This window comes from Syngnathus acus, chromosome 2 (genome assembly GCF_901709675.1).
Source record: "Syngnathus acus chromosome 2, fSynAcu1.2, whole genome shotgun sequence".
NCBI lineage: Eukaryota > Metazoa > Chordata > Actinopteri > Syngnathiformes > Syngnathidae > Syngnathus > Syngnathus acus.
Window position 1 is genome coordinate 7,563,684 of NC_051088.1, and position 23,009 is coordinate 7,586,692.

Here is a 23,009-nt window from a genome sequence, read left to right on the forward strand (position 1 = left end):
CCAGGATTGTGATGTGTTGAGTTGCATTTTGTTTCATCTGCGTAGTAACGTTCTGCCAAGGGAGTCCGTAAGTTGTTTGTCTACCATTGTTTACCTCAGTTGATTAGTGGCCCAGTCCGAAAGTATGTTCAGTTGAGCTATTTTTGTTTTGATATATATGCTATAGTCTCCTGTCAGCGATCATTTTAGCTCTGGCACTTGGCAAAGGTGAAAAACATTAATTGGATAGAGCCTACCCTATGCGATCCAGCTGGAAGACAGTTACATAACACCCCCAATGCCAAATGAGAGCTGCCATGCTTTAAACAGCCCATATGTACCATGGTGAGTCACCGCATCATATAACAAAATGAAACGACAACTTTGACAAAAGGCACCGCAGTGGCCCTGTAGACAAGGCCTGCTGGGTATTCATTATGAAACCTTGGCATATCCATTTTGATTGCCTGACTCGCTCTCACCGCCACAGAACTTGCGATAAGAGGTTTTAATGGAAGAAGTTAAATGAAAGCATCATTCGCGGTTATGTCAAGAGGACCAAATCTAGTGTCCCCAAATAACAGAATAATTTTGTACACTCAACCGTTGCTCAGTAAGATGATGAGCAGCGCTAACAAGACAAGGGTAGTTAGTCGTAAATAGAGGGAGGAATAATGGAGACTGTCAAAGCAGAGCTGTAAATTTCAAGAAAACAAGACATGTTTTATCTAGTTTGTAGAGTAACAAGGCAAATAGGACCTTGCTGTTGCTTCTTGGAAGAGACACAGAGGACGTAGGGGCGGATTTGAAATGCTAATTTGATTGCGAAGATGTGGGTGGATGTGGAGAAGTCTGGCGCAGCAAGAGGGACGGGAAGAGCTAATGGCAAGAAAAGAAGGATGCAGGTAAAGTATGGGAGTAGAAGATGTGTCGACATTGAAGTGCAGAGAAGTCGAAGGTGAGGGGAGCTGAGTATTCTGGGTTGAAAGGTGACAGTCAGTCTGTATAAATTTGTTCGGGAACAGGATAGAGATATAGTCAAGGTCTCTACCTGCATCTGTCCACATGATATTTTACTTTTTAAGCATCTTGCTCGAAAAACATCTTGCTGGAATTCACCCTTTTTGCTGTACATAGACACACAATTCTATTCCTTGCTTTGTGAGGTCTAGCTCAAATCGTGTTAGACAACACATCCAACTTTTTTAGGATTTCCGACAACTGTGCTTTCCAAAGTCTGTGACTTCATGCACTAATCAATGTTTTGTGTTTTGTTTGCATTTATTCAATTCTCATCTCAAAAAATTATATGCCAAGCATGACTGATCAGACCTCAAAGTTTGGATGTGAAGTAACTTGTCCGTTTTAAACATTTATTCTTGTAATGGTCAAGGGAGAGCAGAAACCTATCCCAGCAGACGCCGGGTGAGCAAAAATACCAATAATGGTAATAAAACATTCATGACAGCTACTCGCTGACCTTGGCAATTATTATTTCTAGTTTCATCATTTCCTGGAGGAGGTCGCCAGCACCCCGCAGCAAATTGTGTTTGACATTCGAAGATCAACTTTAAATTGCACCGAGATCATGTCGCACGTTGACATACAGGATGTTTTTGCAGTGATGCCAATATGGTTAGAAATCAGTCCTCTGCATGAACATCTTCATAGGAGAAGTAGTCGAGTAGATGATGCTTTTATTCAACTATGTTAGTTACTGTCTACTTTGCCTCTTTATTTTTCAGCAACAGTCGAGCCAAGAGAGCTCACTCAAGACGGTTGTCATCCAGGAAAGAAGGCTTCATGTTGGGGTTCACAACGGCTGGTGTTTCATTGATACACCCCAAATAATGGTGCTAGAGCCCTTATGCTCAGGGGTCAAAGGACGAGTGGACAGCGTCTCCAAACATAATAGCCAGACCAAAGACAGGTGAGCAAGACTTTTACATGACATAACAACAGGTGTCATATCTTTGTCAGTGAAATTGTTGGGCAATAATGTGTAAGAGGATTCCCCTTTGGGCTTTTTTAAAATTTTCTGTGTTGTTGAAGGCCTCATAGCTGAGGCAAATACAAAGAGCTATTAATGCGTTAGAAAATGTGCCCGCACCTTTCGCTGGTATCATGGATTTCCTAAAGACGAAAGGTTGTTTGCTGTCAACACTCATGAAAACATGCTTACATGTTGATGTAATGCAGCAATAGGCCAACTAAATGAAGAAGAGGTCTCTGTATCTACTGGCGGCGATGAGTGCAAGCCCACAGACTAATGCTTTTATCTTGATTTGCTTAGACAGCAGGCAATAGTGTAAATTTGCACACTTTGTGGACCTGAATGCCTTGCCAAATCAGTTTTTGTATATATTTTTTTTATTTGAATGTGATTAACGGATAATTATTATCTGATTCTCAGATTTTTTTTAATCGAGTTCCATCGCTAGTCTTCACGTAAAAGTTATGTAGCTGCAATACGTATTATGTGAATGAGACAGTATTGTCGTAATCAAAGTAGGTTTGTAATCCATAATGATGATACTTATTACTGGTAATCTTCTGATTCCACATATCAGAGGATGAGAAACCAATAGCAATAATAATAATAATAATAATAATAATAATAATGATAATAATATAATAATAATAGTAATAATAATAATAATAGTAGGGTGGCGCAGGGTCGCACTCTTTAGCACGTCCGCCTCAGTTCAGAGGGTGCGGGTTCGATTCCACCTCCAGCCTTCCTTGCAAGTTCTCCCTGTGCCTGCGTTTTCTCCTTGTCCTCCGGTTTCCTCCCACATCCCCAAAAACATTCTTGTTAGGCCGATTGAACACTCCAAATTGCCCCTAGGTGTGAGCGCGAGCATGGATGGTTGTTTGTCTCTATGTGCCCTGCGATTGGCCGGCAACCATTTCAGCCTACTGCCCGATGACTGCTGGGATAGGCTCCAGCACGCCCGTGACCCCTGTGGGGACAAGTGGTACAGATAATGGATGGATGGATGGACTGATGGATAATAATAATAATAATAATGAATGATAGGATGATATTCTGGGGTTTATGTAGTAAAAAAGGTCAATTTTGCTTGACGCAACCTCACTGTTTAATCTTGCCTAAGGCGTATGCAAACTGTAAATTGCAAATATGAGGAGTGCTGTTCCACATCTTACGCAGTATACCACTCCATTTCCAAGGTACACTGAGCAAACAAGTGTTAAATCTTTAATGCAAAGATTTATGTTTTTAATGACTGGAGTTGTATTAAATGAAGGGACCTGTTGTCATTTAATTCAATGGTTGTGCATCATCACTTGTTTGGCTGGCACACCTTCATTTCATGCCTGTGTGTGTGTGTGTGTGTGTGTGTGTGTGTGTGTGTGTGTGTGTGTGTGTGTGTGTGTGTGTGCGCATGCGTGCGTGCGTGCGTGTGTGTGTGTGTGTGTGCGCATGCGTGCGTGCGTGCGTGCGTGTGTGTGTGTGGTGTGCTGGGGGAAATATCCTCAGCTCGGCAGGATCACTGGCCCCCCAGACGCTCGGCCTTCGCAGCAACTTGGAGATCAGGCTGATCAATCACCAAGCTATAGCAGTTGTCTTTCAGCTGGAGTATGTCTTCTCTGCTCCAATTGTCCGAGAGACAATGGTAAGAGGGATATAAATGCACCGTATTTATGGCACACACTTAAAGACAATAAATAAAAAAAATATTAGAACAGAACTTGTCCTCACTTGACAGGTTACATTAGTCATTCGTTTACATATTTATGTGCAATTTGACCAATTTATTCATTTTTAGTGTATCAACTAAACTGTGTGTTGACAGGTAATAAAATTAGCGGCATAAATTTGAGTTACACTACGTGTTTTTTGCTAACCTCTTTTTTTTTTTGCTACCAGCAAACCAAAATGTTCTGAAGATATACGGAGATAATTAGCAAAATGCCACAATTATGAAGACAAACTGGGCTATCTTGTATCAGTTAGGACTTTTTTTTGAATGCCGTTATATGCCAGTGGCACATTTCCTCATGTTGGCAAACTTGTGCTCTGTGAGTAAATTCCAACTGTCAACATCTTCCACTCCAGACGAGTTCATATGAATAAGTGTTGCAATTTTTGATGGGAGTAAATAAACGTCAGTATCTTCCCGAAAAGGGTAGCGGATGAATATAGCGACTGGCTCTAATATATCAACTGGCATTTCAGTTCTTTAACCTTTGCCTTTCCCAGCTCGCTTTTCAGAAAGAAGGCGGTGTTGTAGCTTTTATGAGCAGTCTTGAAATTGTGCTCCACATTCCCCTCCTCCAAATATCAATGTTAGATTTGCAGATGAGGTAAACACAATTTAAAAATGACAATGAGTGTCTAATACGATGTATCTCAAAAAGCGGAGAGCATTAAAATGAATACTGTAATCTACAGTACATCACAAACAATTGCTTTGTAAATAATGATTGTCTGGGTGAGCAAATGAGATGCAATCATTTGACTTCACCATTGTGACCTTCCAAGGCCTGGACGTTTGAGGGACGTTACAGGTGCTTCATTTAGGTTGTGTGCGGGAGTGGAATGTTTGTGTTGCTGTATGCATGTGTTGTATTTCTAATCAGCAGTCTGCCTTGGGTGTACTGTGATAAGAGCAAGATAAGCGCTCCCTCCTGGAGATGATGTGAGTGATGCCTGAAATCACACTCAGGTTCACAGTGAGTTTTGACGATAAAGCTTGCACGGTGTCAAAAAAGCGTCATGTGTCACTCAACTACCTTGAGAAGTGCGATGGGACATTCTTCATGTCCCTGTGCTGTGACAAGCTGTCACAGATGTGACACAGTTTTTTTCTTTGCTTTAATAGGGACTGAGCTGAGCTCTGCCTTCAGGGTAGGCAACAATACTTCATGCTGCTTGAAACTCTTTTGTTATTTGGCACGGGACTGGCTCTGATTGCTGCTACTACGTCATCAAATACCAATCAAGGCCTTGTTGAAATGTGTTTTTAATAGGGGTGTAACGATTCATCGATACACATCGATTAATCGATATAATGCTCTACGATTTATTGGCATCGATGCTAAACGTAAACATCGATTTATATCGCCGTGTTTGACCTCGGACATTAGACGCGACTTTATTTTGAAATCCAGTTCATTGTTGCTTGCTTCCTCTTTCCGGGAGCAGTACGCGGCGTGCTGTGTTGTGAGCAGAGCAGGCACGTGAAAGGGGAGCCGACAACTACGCGGCTCCTGGGCTGGTGCTATGGCTAGTGTCCAAGAAGACGAGGAAATTCGCTCCCCTTTGGGCTTCAAGTCATTCGTTTGGAAGCACTTTGGATTCCAAAGAAAAGATGGCTCAACGGACAATTAAAATTATTGTAAATAAATAGTTCAGTAATGCACTTTAAAGTTAATGGTATTACAAAAAAAGAAAGAATATTCATTTTTCTTTACTTATATGAGAAAAAATATAGGAATTTGATAAAGTTCAGTGTTAAAATAAGCACTTTGTATACTACAATACTCTTGTAATCTCCTAAATAAAGAGTTTGCAGTACCTTGTTGATTTTGCGTATGAATTGTTATAAATCAGGATATTGTTCTATATTTTTTATTTAAAAAAAAAAATAAATAAATAAAAATATCGATCGTGGAGCACTATATCGTGATGTATCGTGAATGAATCACAGCAGGCTTTAAGATATCGGCAAATATCGTATCGTGCTTCTTTGTATCGATATGATATCGTATCGTGACAAAACCCGCGATTTACACCCCTAGTTTTTAAGCCTCATTTGACACAATCAATGTTTTGCTGCTGTTTTCTTGCAAAGGTACAACAGACTAGCAATTCACTTTGTGTTTGCATTCCAAGGCCACTCAGTCAATGTCCAATTGACTTCATAATGGTGATGAGTATTGGCTGTTGGCTCTATTATTTTTGAATTGCTTGTGCTGTGTAGCTTTGAATGGAAGTACTAACAAACTAGTAAATAAATACGTACAATAGATCTGCCAATGCTGCAGAACAGCGAAAAAACTTCTATAACCACAACAGAATAGCACATACCATTGTATTTGAAATAAAATAGAATAGCAGAGACTATAATGCCTCTATTGTCACTGCTAAGCAATACATCAAATTGAAAAAAGATAAATCCTTTGGTTCTTTTGTTAAAAAACAAGGAATCATTAAAATGGTTGCACGATCCCGGTGAGTGCCAATATTTTGAGCAGAAAAGAGAACTACTAGTGTACGCTGGTCAGAGAGTAATGAGCGTTTTACTTTGTCACAGTAATGGTCAATGTCTAAAAACAGGTTATAGGGCCATGTCACACTATGTGGAAATCCTTGTTCCCTACCAAAACTTTTTGGACACACCATACCTTCTGTGTGGTGGTCCTGAAGCATCCAAGATGCCAGATCAGCAGTCTTTGGTTATGTCACTACACAGAATACGACACTTCCAACTCATAATCAGCTACAACAGTGACCGTTTGGGATTTTTCTGTCGGCTCCAATGCGTAGTCTAAGCTCGTCACTGTGTGATTTTTGTTGTTTCATTCTCACGATTTTGGCTCATGTTTTTCCTGCTCTTTCTCTCTTTTGTCTTGTTTATGTTTTGTGTCATCTGTTTGTCGTGATTCTTTTTTCTGCATCTGGGCTGCCCTCCCTGGTTTTATCATTCCATGTCAAATGATATGATATGTTCCTTGCACTTAGTGTGAGAATGTGTCACTAAGTGTTTTCCTACTCTTGTGCTTGATGCTGCCTATCAATTACATCACACTGTATGCGGTCTTAGTCAAAAGGTTGGGGCGTATTGCTGTCTGCTTTGCTCTTGATGACACTCATTAGCTCATCACTCATGGAACCCTGGAAGATAAATGGAGGCAGGAGATACTCCTCGTCTGTTACTTTTTGTCTTTTTGCCAAAACACAATTTGCCATGGGGCAAGGAGATAGCTGCACTCATCCAAAGTTTTGAGACAAGGAATGAGTGACTGCCTCCACTTTGTTGGATTTGAAGCTAACGGTACACAAGTACATAAAAATAAACTGGATTATTTTTCTCACTGAGAAATATCTAATTTATGGTTCCAATTTCACCTTACACTTTACCATTGTTGATCATCGTGCAAGTATAAAAGGTGGTATACATCTTTTCCAGCGTAAAACAAAAACAAAAGTGACATGATTTCTCTGAGGAGTAACACTGAACTTTTTCATTCTATTGTCTTCATTATAGTTTTCCTTTTGGGCTTCTCATCTATTTTACCCTTGTTAAATGTCATATAAGAAAAAAGAAACCGTATGTACTGAGAAACGTTTTTTGTTGTTGCTTATTTTGCGTTCAATTTAATGTAAGTTGTTTGACCTCTATTCCAAAGGTCCACTTTGTTTCATTTCTGTCTTTTGTGCTTGAAAGACTAGCAAGCACCAAATTCCTTCCTCAGAACATAACTGGCAACTCTCTCAAACTTGGATGGTGACAGCTTTTGATGCCTGTCAAAATGGGTTCTTCATTTAAGCAAATCATTAATGAATGTGCCTGTCAAGCACATCATATGTTCACCTTCAACCCTGACTGGATTTGAAGCTCAGCAAATTCTGATTACTGTCTAAGAAAGTCCAAGCATTATTATGTGACCTTTCAAACTCCTCTTTATTGTGCCCTTTTGCTTTTACTTTTACTTGCTTCTTCAGACAGAGAATGGGACTGAGAGCAATATCTCTATCATTTGTTTGCTACACAAGGCAGCCATACAACACATTGAAAACAGAATCATCAGTAGGCTGAATACTCGAGCCTCTTTTCACTGAGTGCGCTGAATAGCAAAAAGGTCGTAATCCTCTATTTCAGTCTGGTTTTGATTATAAATGACAAATTCCAAGTCAGACGTTCGGATGGGAACAGAACATGATTTTAATATAATTGAGTGATTTGCGCAATGAATCACTGTCGGAAAACTGGAGGATGTGTTGCTGCAGACATTATGCTTCAAGGCAAGTGTAAAAAAAATCATAGAAGCTAAATGTTTTTTCACTGTGTGCCACAAAATGGCGTTTAAACATGGAGTGAAATGGGCATTCAAGGAAAGTAAGGAGGAGGGCACTTAAACAAATTCATTAACTTGTTTGAATCAAAGAAAGAAAAAACAAATGAACAAGTCTAAATACAGCACCTGATGCGTTGAGCTTCCTCCATCTTTTCAAATGTATAAGCCAACTGTAACAACCTATTCTAACCTCCTAAATGACACGTTATAACGTTTTTGTAATGTTGAATTCAACCGTATTGCTACTCATTTCGGCAGCCAGGAAGACCTTACTCTATTTCAGGTGTGTAGTCGTAACAGGTCAGTAGTTGTAGCACGATAAGCACCTTTTCAATACAAATGTGACAATTTAAGTTCTGTCCTTCCATTTCCTAAATCACAGGTTGCGGATCGTGGGCAAGTGCAAAAGGCAGACTACACTCTGCAGTATCGGCATTTAATCACATGGGCCATATCGTAACAAACAACATTCACAAGTGTGAGAGCTGAGCTATGTGCACTTGCGTGAGTGAACCAAGTTATTGTCCACCAAAATTCAAATCATTACACCCAGTTTACAACAGACTTAGCATAGGAAACTAATTCCATCAATGAATCTCACCTTAATTACCTACATGGATAAATTCCTGTAAACGTTCCTTTGCAGCACAAATAGCAGAGATCAATTGGTTTATGGACACACGTGTGGTTGTGGAGATGGATGCAGTGACATGGCCAGTGGCGAAGTTTATTAAAGGTGTTGCCGTATACAGCTTCTCCTCTGGGCCACGTTTTAATTGGTTGGTGACAGTAACATGCTGTGTACATTGCGGCATGGTATTGCCACTTTGCCGAAAAATGTGCGATATGTTCTTGGTTGTGTGTGTAAACACAGTGATCGTAGGGGCCCTGCAGCTCTTAATGATGTTTGCTGAGTGAAAAGCTCCTGCAATAACATGCTCATTAAAGAGCCTAGTTTACTATACGATTACCCCCAACCCATGACTCCCATCTTTGTCCTGTTTTTCTTGACCACATAGTATCTCACTGCATCCCCCACAAACATCTCCCAGCGTTGTTGACCTCATATTCAAAGAAACCTGTTATATTTTGTGTCTCTGATGTGAAATGCCATGTAAATGTTAATTAAATGTTAATCAAACAGCTTCAACACGGTAATGTCATCAGGATTTGGAAGTGTTATATTTAGTTGCTTGCCGCTCATTCCTCGGCGGTCAGTCCTACCCCAGGGCACTTTTTTTATTCCCTATTGTACATCAAGAGGAAAAGTTGAATTACATGGCAAAGGAGGTTATATATATGCCGGAGAGACAATATTTCGCCTGCCTAATTAAAATGAATGTCAGACTCCCCCCCCCCACCGAGGAGTACATCAATCTCCCCTCATGATAGGCCCAGAGTGAGTCGTACCCTGTCACAATCTGCCAGCAGTGCCATCTTTCTCCAGACGAATGCATTCCCCTAGAAGCTAGACAGACAGTGGCGATAATGTTTGCATATGGAATCGCTGATTTGTGGATGGTCACCGCACACTTAGGTCAGGCTCGCACTCTCGAGGATCTTAAATCCCGACTTGAATGATAACGGCAGTTGTACAAAGTGGCTGGTGGCATTTTGGAGCCATTCGAGGCTTGAACATCTGGCGAAAAATCTATTTCCACTGTTACTTGTTAGTCTGTCAGTCCCTTGTGCAGTTTTAAAGCAAAAGAACATCGTACATGGCCTTTTGGTGCTGATTTCCTCTCGTTTTCCAATTGCCCGACTAACTACTTATTTATTTGCTTGTGAATTTCCCTGCTTTTGTAGCCTGCGTTTATATCAGGTTAAGACTTGTGGAACCTCACTACAGTCTACATGAGTTGTAGCCTTGGCATTTCCTCACTATTGGTGCCCGTTGTGTAAGCTAAATTACTGACTTAGTCCGCCCCTTTTGCACAATTGCTATGATGAGTCACTTGAATTCGGCATAACACAGTATAAAACTTCCTACAATATTGCATGTCGTATAGAATTTTGATGGGAGATCTGGACATGATTTCCAAAACCAGGGGTTTTTAAAAATAGAAATGAAAAGCCCTTTGATTCGTATCTGACTTTTTCTAATTTTCATATATTTTCCTAAATGATCTCAGTGGTGATTGTAGATGGGGTATTCTGTATTTCCATTTCTTTTAATTTTTCAAGATCCAAAACTTCTAATGAAGTGAAAACATTAAACATGCCTTGCAAAAGCGTCTCCTTGAAGCCGTGATCGAAAGCAAAGTCTAATTTTCCCAGCACAGTATATAGCCTGCTGGGTTCATTTGAGCTACTCATGCAGATGGATGAAAATGTGAATGGTTTAGTGCTCTTAAGTTAATGATCTCAGCACGAGTTGGCTCCCCCCCTCCAGGGCTTCTCATTGTGGAGACTATGAGTACAGTAGTAGGAGCCCTGGGCTGGTGCCCGCTGCAGTCTTCTGGGCTGAAATAATGACTTGAAAAACCCAACAGACATGCGGTAATAGTAATAACGGTCAGGCCCAGTCTCCCATCAGTGCTCACATCCTCCTAATTTAGGATTAATTCACGCTGTGCTCTAGGAAACTCTTTGTTTCATCGTGTCTTATCATTTTATCCAACACAAAGCTGGAGCTATAGTTCTTTTCTGCTTCAAAAGATGCAACCAGCTCCATCCCTAAAGTTTTATATCTAACATTAATAGTGTCACTTTGGAGTTCAGGAACAAGTCGTACTTGACCTTGTAGATGGTGAATATTGGACCCTTTAATGACTTTTCCTCCCTCTTCCTCCCATTTTCAGGGATAATGGAATTTCAGCTGTGTTAGACTCAGAATTCACAGTCTGCTACCTTTGGATGGTTTTCCCCCATTTTCCCATTGTCCTTTATGTTCCTCCTTAAGTTTGATGATTTTTTTGAGGGGGCCTGGCTCCAGTTCACAGATCTTAAGTCTTTATTTCCAACCCGGCAAGTATTTGAAACATAGATTTTATTTTTCTAAGAATTCTCAAAAAATGTGTTTTACATTTGTAAACAAGATTAATGGATTCTTCCCCTTGCAAATGTTTTGCCTGTTGGAGCAATTACATGAGCAGTGACATTGCCTGTTATTGTTTTCAGTGTAACTTTGTGAGAAATATTGGTGCTTCCCTGTTTTTGCCATAGGCTGGTATTTTTATTCCGATTCCTCCCCAATTGCATGCACTATTAAAAGTTTCGTCCTTTTCTGCTGAGTAAAACCTTATGACTGTTAAAATAGAATTTATGTATGTATGTATGTATGTATGTATGCATGTAAGTACCGTTTTTTTCCGTGTATAATACGCCCCCATGTATAATACGCACCCTAACAATGGCATGTTGATGCTGGAAAAAAGCCAGTACCCATGTATAATACGCACCCAATTTTTATTTTTTTTTTATTTTTATTTTTTTAAAGTCCCAATGATCGTCACACACGCAGGGAGGCAATGGGTCCCATTTTTATAGTCTTTGGTATGGTCTTAACTAGGCTGGATGTATTTTTTTTGTTGGCGTTGATTTCTCCGACTGCCCGTAAAGGCACCACCGCGATCAGATGAAAAGAGAGGAAAGTGACGTGCGGGCATGTGAAAAAGGCGGCTCTGTATGGGAGAGACGTTGAAGAGGAATAAAAACACCCTTGGAAACCAAAACTTGCCCCTCGTCGTGACTCGGAGCCGCAACAAATGTTTCGGATTTGTGTAGGGTACATTGTGACAGCAAACGAGCAGGTGATCGAGCAAGCGTCTGATACGAGAGCATTGCGTTCGTATGGAGCGTGTTTGAAGTGAACAGCAGAGACGGAAGGAACAAGGCAAAGTTTTGTGAAATAAAATATTACCTGTAATACGCATTTTGTTATTTGCTGATTGTATTAAACTATCACATTCATTGTCAGTCAAGAAGAGAAGAGGACTATTATCCCTTCTTTGACGAAATGACCAGTGCACAGTACAAACACACTATTGTTCTTTCGGTATTTATTCAACCCACATTCTTTCACAACATGACAAGAAGAGAACAATACATAAATCAATACTCGTACCAGTACCATGATTTTCTTAAAAAAAAAAAAAAAAAAAAAAAAAAAATTAAATTAAAAAAATTTTTTTTTAAAAAAGATTGTACCCATGTATAATGCGCACCCCAGATTTTAGGACAATAAATTAGTTAAATTTTGCGTATTATACACGGAAAAAAACGGTATATGCAGGGTTATTCACATTTACATGATACAAGATACGTTCCTTGCATCAAAACGTTGAGTTAACGGTTGTGACAGCTGTTTAAACCTAATTTGTTATACCATAACTCGTTAGCTTATATTCTATTTTTGTAGTGTAGTGAAATTAGAAGTTAATGACTTGACTTGCACGTAATTAGCTTCCTCTCATCGCTGCTCTAAAGTAACAGATGAGGATGCACAATACTCTGTATTTTACTGCTACAAACGATTGAAAGCTGTCTGCATCTGGTATTGTTAAATGAGACTTTTAGAGTTACTTTGTTACTTTGTGGATGTGTCAAACCCTTCAAGCCAACATGTGCGAGCATCAGAGCTGGTTCCTACAGTATATTCTTTAAATCATAATGCCATTAAACACCACCTCCACTCGCACAACTTCTCATTGTCATCCTCCAGCTTTTGTGTGTGACTAACCATGGACTGTGTGCGCATGGATTACATGCCTGCATGTGAGTTTAACCCCATTTTGAATGAAACGCTTATCCCTGTTTATTTACTGAAACCACAAGTAAACAGTCCCTGTGAGATTCCTTTAATCCTGTTGTTTCATACCCCAAGCTCTCTGAGGTTTATGCAGTTCATATGTAGATCACATCGTTCCCCAGTACAAAAACTAAGCGTTGAAATGGATAGCGGATTCGTGCCGCTATGAGCTTTTCTTCTCAAAAGGATATTCTTTCTCTTTTCCCCCATTGTCTTTTCCTTTCAATGTGGATACACTGGTTTTGAGAGATCCCGTCAGTTGATTATGAATATGTTATTCCTTGCTTGAAGTCATGGATGTACATGTAATGCATGTTTTAAAGAGATGGAGTTGTGAAAATGTTAAGATTAGCCCACAGCCCCTTTCGGCCTTCATATTCTTACTTATTTTCTCTTAGCAAGTATTGAACATAAAACTGTTTTCTCATTCTGATGATCAGGCGACTGAACATGTGCGATAAGTGTAGGACAGTAAAAGCTCTCTCTCCAACGCTGGAGGCAACCATGTAGAAAGGGCCCCCGATTAGTTCTTTGTCTCTCGCATTCTCTTATAGCTCAGCCAGCATTTCTGCCCCCGAATAACTCCTACACAGTACCAAATTCATTGAATAATACAAGGTGAATGATCGCTCGTGTGCTAGACAGTCACGTTGCTCAAGGTTTCTTTTCTGCTATGCTTGACGTGTACGACTTAATCGGGCTCCTTAGGATTTTTACCGGTTTCACTGCGTAGCATAATATTTTCGAACTGTAACAGTAAAAAAAAAAATATATATATTATGTTGAAAACATGCATGTGGAATATTTCATACAGTGTGTCATATTAATCCCTAACCAAGTAATTGAACAGCAGAAAGCACTTCTCACTGAGTCATTGCTGCGATCTGCTGTATACTTCTGCTTTTCCAATTCAGTGAAAGAGTTGTGCTTTTACTGGTTGAGGGTCAAATTATAGTCTGAAGCGAACAAACTCCCCATAGGAATTGAATATTGATTTGCAATTCTCTGCTACTTAATTTGTGTGAAGCGCTGGAGAGTCTCATCGTATGTAAACAAACAGAAGAATAACAGCTTAGGAATCATTGTGATGGTTCTCAAGGCTTGACATAAAGAGAATAGCTTCTCAGTAGTTTCCATGGAGACCCTGGAGTATCTACATAATGGCCTGTATAATACAGTATTGGTGGACTACATTTAACATCCTGCTTTTGTATAGGTCTGTTCAGTTTTTGGTACCCACAAAAAACAACTGCCTACATTTATCATTGACTCAGTCAGCATGTCTTTTCTTTTGTCTTTTTAAACCTGCTAGTAACTAAGTTTAGTTGTAAGGATTCAAGCATTTTACAAATTGGTTGTCATTGTATGCCTCTCAGGTCTGACATTTAGCATGCGTTTGTGCGTTTTCTTCAGGTATCCCCCACCGCCTCTCCGTATTCCCAACACCCGTACGCTACTCTTTATTGATCATTGGTGTAAATGTGAGTGTGAATGCTTGTTTAGAGCTATTATCTGCTCTGTGATGGGCTTGGTGACCAGTCCAGAGTGTACCCCCACCTCCAGCTTGCCCCGTGATGAATGGTTGGATCCATGCATTGCGCACAGGAAAAGGAAAAACAAAGGAATAAAAGAAAGTGCTAAACATGCACTTTTGGAGAATCTGTTTAATAGGTTTTGCATTATCTTGCTAATTAACAAAGAAATAGCCATGGAAAAAAAAATCCCTGTGATGGGGTACTTCCTTCGTGTTCCTTAGCTATAATGGATGAAATAACATTGATAAACCATTTTTAGACTCGTAATGGCTTAAATTGCACATATACAGAAATCCTTAAGTCCAAAACTTTCTTTAGAGTAGTTTTTTCTGCATGCCCCTACTATCTTAACAAATGTAGATTTTTTTAAAAGAACGTACATTGACGACAATTACACACATGCACTAACAATATATTTAAGGGCATTTAAAAGCAAAGTAAAGGAAAAAAAAATAGGTTTCTAAACTGACAGTGAAATTGATTTTAAATGCTTAAAAAAGCCTTCTCCAAAGGTGTGAATGAAAAGTATTTATACTAGGGGCTGACTTCACCTCTGTTGGCAGCTTAGTCCACTTGTGTGGAATAAGCTTTTACTGAGTCAACAAAAAATACTGATGCTCCCCATTTTACTGTGACTGACAAAGTAAAATGCTTCTCATCCGCTTTCTTAAACATTCTTATGCAGAGAGCTGATGTTATCTCTTTCCAGATTTGTAATACAGCAGCACATATGAGGACGTATGCTGCCATCTATGTCAGGATCACCAAAGGCGCTAGTGATTTGCATGGTATTCCGGCATAGTTTTTTTTTTACATTTATTTTTATTGTTTTTTTTTTAAAACATTTTTGACTGATGACCCGTAGCAAATGCTTATGGTTTTCATGTAAAAAAAATAAAAAAAACGGACTCAATGCTATTGAGTGAACCATGATGGGTTTCACTTTGTTTTGAACAATGGCCACTATCAGGATGGCTGTGTAGTGTATATTGTGCGCCTTGTGTAGTCTACCTGTGATTGATTAAAGTTGTATGAAGCTGACCAGCTTATTAATCGATTCAGCAAAAGCCTGCGGTCCCTTGTGGAGGACGTAAATCTTTCACCCCATATTCTTTCTTTCTTTTCTTTCTTTTATTTTTACTTTCCCACGATTTTTATAGTATAGGTGCAACGGGGCAGACTGTGAATCATATTCATCCACGGGAAAGCTTTCCTTAACTCTGTGTGACTGAGATTTAAGGTTCCCTATATCGAGGGTGAATGCAACAATTGCAGTTTAAATAATTATTTGCTGTGCTTAGAAAGCCAATACTGTACAATAAATTATGATTGAAAAATAAGCAAGTTTTTTTTTGCACTGCCGAAGAATGTGGAAATAAATAGAATTGTGCCAGTAAGGCATTGTTTGCACTTAAGGTTAGGGGCTAGAGTTGAACTATTAAATCATCAAAATATATGCACACAGAGTGTTACAACCCAGATTCCAGCAATTTAAACTTTTGCCTTTCACATCCAAATGTGGGTTGAGTTTCATACTGGAAATAATAGACCCAAATACAAGAATGTGCCATTAGAAATGTGTTAATGCAGTGCTAGAATGTGTCACATTTGATAAGCTAAATGTTGATGTTAAATGCAAGAATGATATTTTTGTGTGTGTTCGTTCAGGCTCAACATCAATTTGAAATAAACATCTCTAATTTGTCCCTGTTAAAATGAAACAGTCAGGATTGTACTATTTAACTAAATTGTTCTTGACAATTGAGGACATGCCTGCCAAGTTTAATTCTGACCATTACTCGCACATTTAACAATAATTAGTTATAGCTGACATGATGACTACTTTCAGTGGTGATAATTTTCAAACAGACACAGGCTCTCCAAATATTTCCGCACTCACTCATATTTTGAGTCCATATTATGAAGCAAGATTTTTTTTCTTTTCAATTAACTAAATGAGGAGATCTTTAAAGCAGACATCTATGGGTAAGCCATTCAATTTTGATTCAATAATAAACCAAGAAGGATTGCTTGTTTGCTTATTGATTGAGTGGTTGGTTGGACAAAAGGACAAGCTCATCAAACAAAAAGTTAACAATTTGAAAGGAAGAGAAAGTTGGTTGGTTGGTTGGTTGGTTGGTTGGTTGGTTGGTTGGTTGGTTGGTTGGACAAACATACAAGCTCATCACACAAAAAGTTAATAATTTGAAAGGAAGAAAATAAAAACATATGAATCAAAGTTGGGTGTAGAGCGGCGTTCCTTGACACTACATTGCTTAAACGCCTATGTGTCCCATCCAATCAGATAAGCGGGTTGTCACGGCCTTTCTCGGCTTGCCTTTTTCAAAGTAGCTCAGCTCTCAGGTTCGAGGTTTTAAATATCAGCTCCGACCTTACTGTGTGGAATTTGTGTTTTATTTTCCTATGCTAGTGTGGGTTGTTTCTGGGTACCTGGTTTTTTTAAATTTTATTTTATACTCGCCACGTTCCATAAGTTAATGTTGGCATGAATGCTTGCAGCTCAACTGCGACCTCAAGGTTATGTTTACGCTATGTTTCCAGTAGCAATTTGCCCCCTGTATTTTCAAGTTGTTTTTCAGGATAGGCCTCCTGAGTCCCAGAAGCTCAATTGCGTCCAACATTTTGGCCCGCAGTTTACAAGTGCTTCCCTATATTCCCTCCAGGCCTGTCACTTTCTGATAGGATCACCTTCTGTCATTTGTCACATTCTGTAAATGTTTTCCTTAGCTGTGAATGGCAGGCAGTTTTGGCGCTCGTTTGTTGCACTGGGGGAGTCTAATGGCGCTTCTTTACCTGGCCGGCTCCAGAGTTGGCATCACTATGGAGAAGCACACTGCTGAACGATACGATACAACACAATACGACTTTATTTATACCGCATATTTATGGAGCATTTCATTTGTTTAGCTTGGTTTCAAGAATTCCATCAGTTAGTGTTTTTGCTTAAAGATCCAGTAAAGTGATTTCAATTACCGTATTTTCCGGACTATAAGGCGCACCTAAAAACCTAAAATTTTCCCAAAAGCCGACATGCGCCTTATAGTCCGGTGCGCCTTATATATGGACCAAATTCCTAAATTTAAACTGGCCCGAAGCATTGTGTCATGAAATCAGTCATAAGTGGCCCGCTGAAGACTATGAATCATGAATCAAAAAGACTATGGATCATTATTTTGTGATTATAAAGTAATTTGTTGCGTCTGAAGGTGAAATAAAAAAGATAAAATGGAGAATGATTTGATTTGGATTAAAAATCTGACATGATGCATTAATGGTGCGCCTTATAGTCCGGTGCGCCTTATATAAGGACAAAGTTTTAAAATGGGCCATTCATTGAAGGTGCGCCTTATAGTCCGGTGCGCCTTATAGTCCGGAAAATACGGTATCTCTAAACATATGTTTGAAGGTACTGCAAGTGTTAAAAACATTTAAGTACTGAATTATTGTGATTATTACTTTTTTTGGGGGGGAAGTTTACACACCTTGTCTTTCTGGCATTAGTCGGTCCTCCTCTGCTTGCCGCAGTGCGTGCCGGCTTTAGAGATGACCCGGCCACCAGTCTACTCGACGCCAACGCCGGTCCACATTTTGCAGGCTAACAAGCTCACGTGTGATATATATATATATATATATATATGTTGCATAAACTGATGTTGCAACACTGCATATGGAAGCTTATTGATTTCATTGTCAGTAATTTCTGTGTTGCCGTGTCTTTTCCAATCACACAGCTGTCTGCCACATCAACATCCCGGGCAGCATTCCTGCAGTGCCTCCGTTGGGCGATGTTGTGCCCATTCCACGAGCAGCCAAACTGGAAGGGGGAAGAGACAGAACTGGTACTACAAGGGGGTTCAAAGCCAAACCCTCTTGGACTCATGGTTTACAACTCGGCCACAACTGAGAGCGCTGCACCACTCTCAACTTCAGGCACAGTTCAGGTATCACACTGTTGTGAACGAAGGCTCGAAAGCAGCTAGAAAGAAAGGTGCTGCAGGCATTCAACGGCCTAGAATATGGAAAATATTGGTATCCGAATTGCTTTTCTTAAGCCACACAGGACTAACCAATCAGAGCATAGCACAGAACAGATACAAAGGGGGTGCCTGGGCCACCTGCACAAGTGTCACGTGTTAAAAACTAGGTTTTAAAATTAGAGTTAGGGTTTCCAACGGGGGTTTCAAACTACTTTTAGGGTTTCTCAGATTAGGGTTTCTAACTAGGCTTTCAAACTAGCGTTAGGGTTTCCCACTAGGGTTTCCAACAAGTTTTACGATCGCTAATTAGGGTTTCAAACTAGGGTTAGGGTTTCCGACGAGGGTTTTAAACCAGGGTTAGGGTTTCAAACTCGGTTTTAAAACTAGGGTTAGGGTTTCCAACGACGGTTTCAAACTAATTTTAGGGTTTCTAACTAGGCTTTCAAACTAGGGTTAGGGTTATAAAGTTCTATAGAGGTTGAAGAGACGAGGGAGTTAATTTTTTTTATGAACCCCATCATTAATTTTTATCTGCCAAAGACGGACAGGCACACCTTTCTCTGTTGTAATGTGCCTGTATCATTTGTGACAAATTTTACAACACATAATCTTTCAACTTTCCGCACAATATTTAAATGTTGAACTTGTATACCTTATAGGATATGATCAAATTTCGGCTGTCCCCCAGTTCAGAAAAAACGACATCCAGTCCAAAGACGTCTGTGAGAACAAAGTTGGACGATGGATCACGTCAGGGACGTTCATCTTCATCGCCCACTCAAAGTAAATGTCGCCTCATCTCTTGCAGATGCGTTTCATTCTTTCCATTGCTTAACTAATATAATTGTAATGACAAATAATTTTGTTTCACCTCACTCAAGTTGGCATGTCCTGTAAAACAGAATCCACTATGCAGTGTTGAGGATGAGCACACTCCATGACTGAGGCTTACGGGAACTGCAGTCAAAGTGCAAACACTTGGGCTAAAATGTCTTTCTCGTGCATGTCGAAGAGGTCAACTCTGGCTTATACAAAGCAACTCTTCCAAAGTCCAACCCTGTTACAGCTTAAAATTTGGATACCAATTATTGAATTAAACCCAATGACCTGTTTGTTGAGCTAGTCATTGACAACATATTTTATTTTATCAACAGAAGTCTGGGCCTGGCATTTAAATTTACATGGGTATCATGTGATAAGTGGAACTGCTGTTAGGGCCATGCCAACGCGCTGAATTGTGTGCCATAATAATTGTATGTATTTGTATAAAACATTAAATTATTTTGGTTTAATTATCTACAAAAAAGGTATATGTTGTTATTATTATAGTCTAAAATTATTATAAGCAGTCATAAGAATTACAAATATTAACACTACATCACAATTTAGTCAACATTCACAAAAATTTATATGAGCAGTGGCTAATTTGCATCATAAAGAAGTCCCCCAAAATTGACTGTAGTAAATATGGCTGTTTAGAGCAGGCGATGCTGTGTGTGCTATAATTGTTGATTCTTGGGACGTTTTTACAAAAAAAAATGGTTAAGATCTAGGATCTGTTTAATATTTTTGCAAAGCATGCCTTAATGTTGCTTGAAAAAACAATAATGGTTAATTGCAATCTAATGAAATGGCAGCCATTGAAGTTACTTTGTTGCAATGGGAACTCCAAAAGAATACTCCAATTACCATTCAGTATTTAGTGTGTTTATGTGGTGATCTGTTGGTGTTATCTTATATAGTATCTAATTTTCGTAAACTGATCCAATAAACTGCAGTGGTGGTTTAGCTTTGTAGCCTTAGTGTTTTATTAGACGCGCACTAAAACTCAAACTAATGCACTCAGATTCAAACTTCATTATGCTAAGTGACTGTAACAGCGAAAGCTACCCATGAACTTCCTAGGTATATGCAGCCCGTTGTTTGTGCCACCAAGGAAAGCAACATTTTGAATTACTGCTGGAATATTGAAAGACTGTGGTCCTTTGTCTGACCACTGTTTAAGATCCATTTAATCACAACATACGTATATACTAGCACAATTTTAAACGTGCAAAGCTGCAGTGAAAACAGTGAAAAGTTGACCAGTGAAGCAAAGCCGGCCCTACAGGACTGTTTGGAATGCGATGACTGGCTTCGAAACTTCAGCTGGCAGCTTGAATGAATATACGGACATCGTACATTAGTTTTTGTGAGGACGTGTCCCAATAAAAACAATTAACTCGTTCAACATGGGGGTTCACTGCCAAACTCCGACACTCAGGAAGGCTAAGGTAGACACCTTTCAAAATACTGTACAAATGGTCGCAAAACCAGCTGAAAAAGAACATTAACATTGCCAAGAGAGGTTTTGCAGAAACACTGGAGAAAGAGTTTACCGCTAGCGACTGCGTCACTGTGGAATGGCCTAAAAGGAGTTACAAACTATAAAAGATAATCCCTCCAAACAGAGGGAACCGGCTGATGCTGGCTGACACCCAGTTCACAATGGACCCCGCCTACTACTCAGAGACTGCTGGGATAGGCTCCAGCATACCCGCTATCTGGATGATGGATTGATACTATTAATTCACATAAAAGTGTTTTAACAGAGGGCTATGTGACAGTAGAACAAAACCTTGCCACTGAGTACTTTACACGTTTTCTTGGAGGTTTACTCAAAGCTGCTGGGTTTATATTACCAAGCGTGCTCTTCCTTATCGTTCCCAATATAATAATATCCCTCCCAAAATAACTTTTGAACTACAAGTTCTAAAATCCCTATTAGATATTCTACATCCTGCACACATCTGAAGATAAATGTGCCTCTGTCTGCATTTCTTATTGAAGCCCAAACTGCTTATTTTCTGTACTTGGCATCTGGCAGTAAATACATCAAAATTGTAGTAAACACAACACACAGCCACTCATCTCCCATGACAGCTCAAATAAGTTGAGTCGAGCCTGGCCATATGCTCAATGATTGGACCCTTTAATAAGGTTGTTAACTTATTGTGGGGGAAAAGAATGGTCTTGATCTGGGTCCACTTCAAGGGCCCATGCAGAGCAGAGCGTTCTCTGAAGAAAGCCCAAGTGGCCTGAATGATTCAAGCATGTGTTAAGAGGGAAAACCAATGATCTCTGCCTTTTGTTAATTCCAGACACTGAATAATTATTGGCTTTGTGCATGTTCGTGCATGGATAGAATTTGTATTTTTGTTTTTCTTTCAGATAACTCTTAGAAGGTCTTTATTGACTGAATATGACAATGAAGTATTCCTATTAAAATAAAATACCGATATTGAAGAAAAAAGTAGCATTTTTAACAGAAAGCCCCCCAAAAAGACCTGTAATATCACGTCAAGGTTTGAATCCTATTACCTATATTGTAGAAATGAAGTATAAAAAATTAAGTGACTTTTCTTGGAAAAAGGTCCAAATCATTCACAACTAATGGATGAGTATTAAATGAAAAATCAAGACTTCAAATATTATACAAGGTGTGCTGTAACACGCTCCATTTTCCATGATCTTAATGAGCTTAAGTGTAGAAAAATGGATGGATGGATGCAAATATGGCAGGAAAAATGGAAAAAGGGAGTCTCCGCCAAGGAAAAATTTAAATGAATTACAAACGTAGGAGCAGAAATGTCTTATTGTTGTTGCTGAGCTTGTATGTATTGTCAATAGTTTAGCTCAGTTAAAAAAAAAAGTCCATCTTGATCAGGTAAAACATTCCCCACTGGCAAGGAAAATAATGAAAACGAACATCCTCAAGCCAAATATCTTCAGATGAGCGGTAATGCAAGCGTAAGTTTGAGACAGAGAGCCAGCATAGCTCTGTGTGCATGTTGTCTGAACAGATGGGAGCTACAGTGAGACACCGCGGGCAGACCTAGCAATTTCCAAAAGATCATTCGAGTTCCAGCACAGAGCACGACAAAGAGTAGGAGGAAGGACAAAGATGCTGGGAAACCTTTTGTTCCGGAATTACCATGGCGACCAACCAAATACCTCAGGAAGAATCATTGTTGAACTTAAAACTCACAATGACATCTAAATCTTACCCTTTTTCAGGGTGGATACATTTACTACTCGGTTCAAATATCTTTAGTATTTCTCACACTGCGTTCTGCACTTTCTACTTTGGTGTAATGTGGATTTATATTTATCTTTTATACAAACCACTATTCATGTTAGCGCAATACTCGGAATGCAGTGTTTTGGCATCTTCTCATTATAGTTTATTTTAGCTACATATTTAAAGTAATGGCAGTGACTTTTATTCCATTTCCAATTATTTGATTTTTGATTGCAAGAGTATCCCGTTGTGGTTGTTAGCTCAGAATGCAAGAGGTAAAGATGTGAGTTCAAGTGACAGATTTAATTTGAGATGGTCACTGCTTACTTTATGATTCAACAACTTTTTGCACATATATTTTGCAGGTCAAAATGACATCCACGAGGTTTTTTCTCCAGAATCACCATGGGGCCCTAAGGTAAGCAACATTGAGGTCTAGTTCATTTGAACTTTTATCGTGTTATTTTGATAGTTTGTCAAAGCTTTTGGCAGAAATTGCCCGAGCACTGTTTTACCAAGGTTTTTCTTTTCCAACGTCAAGTGTTAATGTGTACTCCACAGTCCAGATGCAAACCCTAAACCTCATAACTGAAGTTAACGTGATTGGTCATCTTATTGCCCGCCTATGTTTTTTTTTGCCA

General features: G+C 39.4%; 1 protein-coding gene across 3 annotated transcripts in view; it reads left to right on the plus strand.

Annotated features, from left to right (window-relative positions):
- The window catches only part of nphp4 (nephronophthisis 4), a 99,222-nt gene that overhangs the window by 30,763 nt on the left and 45,450 nt on the right, over positions 1-23,009 (plus strand). For all 3 annotated transcript variants that reach the window (XM_037279771.1, XM_037279762.1, XM_037279776.1), the window contains 5 exons: positions 1,725-1,909; positions 3,482-3,617; positions 18,063-18,272; positions 18,968-19,091; positions 22,734-22,786. In XM_037279771.1, the coding sequence (XP_037135666.1) occupies positions 1,725-1,909; positions 3,482-3,617; positions 18,063-18,272; positions 18,968-19,091; positions 22,734-22,786 (708 nt within the window). The remainder of the gene's footprint in view (positions 1-1,724; positions 1,910-3,481; positions 3,618-18,062; positions 18,273-18,967; positions 19,092-22,733; positions 22,787-23,009) is intronic.